The sequence below is a fragment of the Sinocyclocheilus rhinocerous genome, unplaced genomic scaffold (assembly GCF_001515625.1).
Source record: "Sinocyclocheilus rhinocerous isolate Xijiao unplaced genomic scaffold, SAMN03320098_v1.1 scaffold430, whole genome shotgun sequence".
NCBI lineage: Eukaryota > Metazoa > Chordata > Actinopteri > Cypriniformes > Cyprinidae > Sinocyclocheilus > Sinocyclocheilus rhinocerous.
In genome coordinates, this window is record NW_015668442.1 from 934,428 (window position 1) to 939,904 (window position 5,477).

Genomic DNA, 5,477 nt, shown 5'->3' on the forward strand with positions numbered 1-5,477 from the left:
GAAACATCTTGAGAAAGCTGCAAGAGCAACTCGGAGACACAAAATCGTACGTGTTGCACCTGGTGATAAAAGAAAATTGGACAAATTGTCACATTTTTAGGTATGGAATTACACCTTAGAATTATACTAAACATTCACATTTTTTGTGTTGTCTTATCTCATATCAAGCTCATTTTTCACCTGGTGCATGTCAAAACAGGTGAAATTCTCCATATACTTGGGCCAGTAAGGAACAATTTAGCAACACCCTAGCAACCACAACTGATTGCCTTAGCAACACCCTAACAATCACCCAGATCACCTTAGTGGCCACTTCCAGACACTCTGAACATGCTAGCAACCACTTAGCAACACCCTAGCAACTACTAAACAGCACCCATGTAGCGACACCATTGCAACCATCCAGAATACTTGAGCAACAATCTGGAAACCACCAAGAACATCTTAGCAACATCCTGGCAAACACCCTGGTAACCACCCAGGACACCTTAGCAACACCCTGGCAACCACCTAGAACACCCTAGCAACTATTAAACAGCACCTATGTAGCGACACCATTGCTACCAACCAGAACACTTAAGCAATACTCTGGCAACCATCAAGAACACCTGAGCAACAATCTGGCAACCACCCAGAACACTTGAGAAACACTCTGGAAACCACCAAGAACACCTAGGCAACATTCTCGCAACCACCCAGAACACCTTAGCAACACCTTGGCAACCACCTAGAACACCTTAGCCACTACTAAACAGCACCCATGTAGCAACACCATTGGAACCACCCAGAATACTTAAGCAATACTCTGGCAACCATCAAGAACACCTTAGCAACATCCTGGCAACCACCCAGAACACCTGAGAACACCCTGGTAACCACCTAAAACACCTTACCACCTACAAAATCACCCATGTAGCGACACTATTGCAACCACCCAGAACGCTTTAGCAACACTCTGGCAACCACCAAGAACACCTGAGCAACATCCTGGAAACTACCCAGAACATCTGAGCAACACCCTGGCAACCACCTAGAACACCTTAGCCACTACTAAACAGCACCCATGTAGCAACACCATTGGAACCACCCAGAAAAGCAATACTCTGGCAACCATCAAGAACACCTTAGCAACATCCTGGCAACCACCCAGAACACCTGAGAACACCCTGGTAACCACCTAAAACACCTTAGCATCTACAAAATCACCCATGTAGCGACACTATTGCAACCACCCAGAACGCTTTAGCAACACTCTGGCAACCACCAAGAACACCTGAGCAACATCCTGGAAACTACCCAGAGCATCTGAGCAACACCCTGGTAACCACCTAGGAACACCGTAGCAGCTACTGAACAGCACTCTGACAAACACTTAGCAACACCCTTGCAGCCAACCAGAACTCCTAGACAACACCCTGCCAAATACTCAGAACACTTTAGCAACATCCTGGCAACCACATACTGTAGCAACAACCTAACAACCACTGAGCCACACTCATTTTAAAGATTTTTAAATCAGCAAAATGTAAGTATTGAAATTTGATGTGGTCTTCACCTGTGCTGGCTTTGAAGTGAATGTGTTCTCGCTAGTTTCTCAGAGCCCAAAAATAGAGCAAAAATGAAAATAGAGAAAGGAAGTGCCCACAAAAGCAGCATTATCAGCTGCTTCCATCTGAACAATCACATCTGTGAGCGAGCGGATCAGGACAGATGGATATGGCTGCCTTGAAGGCCTGGGGTTGCAGGCAGATTGTTACAATTCTTCAGCAGATTTGAGAGCCTGTGCGGCTCTGATGCTTGTTAAGCCCATTGCCCTGTTGAAACCAATTTTGGCGTCTCTGCACCCATGCCTGTGTGAGTATGTGGTCAGCTTGCTTTTTCCGCCGCTTGGCTCGGGTCTGGATTACGACAGCACTTTCCCTGCTCTGGGTCACTGGGATCAGCCTCACTCAACAGCACAGCCATACATATAATCCCATCAGCCCCAGCATGGAAGAAGAGGATTTCAGGGTAACTATGAGGACTTGGACAGAAGATTAGGCCACTGAATATCTCATTCCACCTCACAAATGGAGAGTAAGATCATCAAACCGGGGATCATTTGCTTGCTTTACATTTCCACATGTGTAGATTTAGTTGATCTGCTGTTTTTAGCCAGAGAATTTAGAAATGTCAGAAAAATGCTGAATAATTTGCCAAAATGTGCTGTATACACTGTCAGAAAAAATATTAATAACAGTACCAAATTGTACCTTTAGGGGTACAACAGCGTGTCACTGGGGCAGTACTAGTACCCTCAAAGGGATATCTTTGTACCTTATTTATCCCTAAAGGGTTAATAATAGTGCCAAATTGTACCTTTAAGAGTGCAACAGTTTGTAACTGGGGCAGTACCCTCAAAGGGACACCTTTGTACCTTGTTGACCCCTAAAGGGTTAATAATAGTGCCAAATTGTACCTTTAAGAGTGCAACAGTTTGTAACTGGGGCAGTACCCTCAAAGGGACACCTTTGTACCTTGTTGACCCCTAAAGGGTTAATAATAGTGCCAAATTGTACCTTTAAGAGTGCAACAGTTTGTAACTGGGGCAGTACCCTCAAAGGGACACCTTTGTACCTTGTTGACCCCTAAAGGGTTAATAATAGTGCCAAATTGTACCTTTAAGAGTGCAACAGTTTGTAACTGGGGCAGTACCCTCAAAGGGACACCTTTGGACCTTGTTTACCCCTAAAGGGTTAATAATAGTACCAAATTGGACCTTTAGGGGTACAGCACCTTGTTATAAAGCTGTATAAAGTGTACAGTGTGCAGTATTCAGGTAGTAGTAAGCTGCAGTCTGTAGTACCATCTAGTGGCTGCTAACAAAATAATCACATTTCTATGTTCAAAACAAACTGTTTTTCAATAAGAGGAAAGAAGGCCATGTGTTCATGAGAGCACATGTGGGTTTGTGTGTGTGTGTGTGTGTGTGTATGTGTGTGTGTGTGCTGGCTTTGACATCATCAGAGATCACAACACACCTGCACACTGACCCCAATCCTTATCATAAGGATCTTACTGCCAATCACTAAGACAACTGTTTAACACTCTCTCTCTCTGCAGAGTCATGGTCTAGTGCAAGGACAGAGGAACAAACACACGGTCTGATGAATCGACAAAAACACAGGCAGGAAATTATGGCATCAGTTGTGAGTATATAAACCTTCTATTCTATTCTATTCTATTAGACGAAATTATTGTTCTTATTACAAAATTACAAAAATGTGTTAATTTATTGTCACAAAATATCTGTGGACAAGTCACAAATCCAAAACAAAACAAATAATAAACAAAATATTTTAAAGTAAGTCTTAAAAAATGTAGTTTTATTTTAGTATGAATAACAAGCATGGCAAATTATTGTAGATGTATATATTTTTGTTAATGCTATTTGTAACAATGCACTGTCCTATTTTGCATATATGCATACATACTCCACTTTTGGAATTAAACTGATGTGGTTTTAAATCAGTAATAAAACAGTCTGTGGCACCGAAGTGTAACAAAGCTACTGCAATGTAGAGAAATATAAAGTTTTTGTAAGTTATCAGAAATGGCCATAATAAAAATAAAATGTATTCGTGTTTGACATGAGGGTAAATGTTTACTTTGATCAAATATTACAATGATTTCTGTAAGAAGTAGTTGTAAATTTAAATGTAAATATATCCCCTAGTATAAACATGATTGTTAACTTTATAATTATTATTATTTTTAATATTTAGTTATGTGAATATGGGAATTACAGTTGAAGTCAAAAATTTACATACACCTTGCAGAATGAAAATTTTAAAATTTTTCTTATTTTGCCTAAATATCTTCTTTTTTTTTTCCATTTAGTACTGCCTTTTCAGAAGCTACAGAAGATAGACAAAAAAAAATTAAATTTACCCTGATCTTCAATTTCAAAAAGTTTTTACCCCCTGGCTCTTAATGCATCGTTGTTCCTTCTGGAAAATGATTTTCTCTTGTGGACTATATGTAAACATCTTTTATGTGAAATATCTTATTCAGGTCAGTACTAAATAAACAACTGTAAACTTTTGATTTCAAGTGTTAAGTAGTGACCAATAATTTATATATTTTTTTATATCTTCAAAGCATGGGGTGCATCCTGGAATGTTTTAAATTGGTTTGCGGGACACTTGCCTCTTTTTCCTTCATTATGTGTATTGTAAATAAAGCAATTAATTGAATTTTCATTTTTATGAACAAATTAATCTTTATGCACATTATTGTGTCTACAAAACCAAAGTGTTTAAGTATAAACCTTCAGATCATCATAAGAAACAAATTCAAGTGTGTCCAAATTTTCCACTGGTAGTGTGCGTGACTGATATCCTTTCCATAAAACAATATATGTAATTGTCACACTTCTGCATATGTGTGTGTGTTACAGATGCAGGAGAGTTTGACCTGGCAGGGGAAAAATGCGATGATCCATCTAAGTGGCTGTGGCATTCAGCTGGTGTCTAAAAAGGGCCGTCTCTCACGCACACCTGCCCTCCATCTGTTATCGACACATGCTGAGGATTCTCGTCGCTTGACGCTCTCCTCTTCCTCCTCCTCCTTCTCCTCTTCCTCCTCCATACAGGATCAGGGTCGATCTCCTGCTCAGGCCTCCGGGCGAGAATCTGAGAATCTCCCCCCGAGACGCCCTCTGAAACTCGCTCCGCTAGAGCTCCCCCTAGAGGTGCAGCGGCAGAAGCTCAAAAGCGCTCAGGAGGTCAAAGAGACGTATCCGAGAAAGGCCAAAGTTTGTTGGTGGGACGGCCCAGACAAGTCGCCAGAACGCTCCCCGCTGAGTACCATCACAGAGCCACACAAACCACTGCTACCTGTCAATCAAGTCAAACTTGTTTCTGATAGGCCAGCAGGGAAGGAGGCGGGGCAGACGGAAGGTAATTCTACCGTCCGCTCAACACCTGCTCCCGAGAATGTCTGCCAATCAGAGCACGGCAACAGCCAATCAGCCACTCCCGCTAAGAGCCAGGATGCAGTCAAGAGGCGTCTAAGACTGCGAAGAACCCAGCGGCTGGAGGAGGATCAAAGCAAATCCAGCTCATCAACAGGTGGATTATCTGCTGATGAGAGCAAACTGGCCCCAGCCTGCCCTGCCAAGGGTCAGGGCACTGCCCAGAAGGCCCTCCGAGACACCAGCCATGTGCTGGAAAAGACATCGTGGAGAAACCCGCGGGACTGAGGCAGTGGGTAATGTCAGGAGAAGGATGGCTGTTAATGACATTCAGGAAGCCGTACTCTGACTCTTTGACCTGAAGAGGAAGTGCAGCACGTGGTGTTGGGGTTAGAGACTTGAACATGGCAATAGAGTCATGTTTACAGAGGATTTTCCCTCTTGGGTTTAGATGGGAAAACAGCTCAGTTGAAGCCCGCAGTAATGTCGAAAACAGCACAACATTCCTGATCCGAATATTGGT

The 5,477-nt window shown here is 42.4% G+C and overlaps 1 protein-coding gene across 1 annotated transcript; it reads left to right on the forward strand.

Moving 5' to 3' along the window:
- Window positions 1-3,117: 3,117 nt before the first annotated feature.
- On the forward strand, window positions 3,118-5,477 carry LOC107734030 (uncharacterized). The gene is made up of 2 exons (XM_016545884.1): window positions 3,118-3,188; window positions 4,439-5,477. The coding sequence occupies exons 1-2, from the start codon at window positions 3,147-3,149 to the stop codon at window positions 5,240-5,242; spliced, it is 846 nt and encodes a 281-aa protein (XP_016401370.1). The 5' UTR covers window positions 3,118-3,146; the 3' UTR covers window positions 5,243-5,477.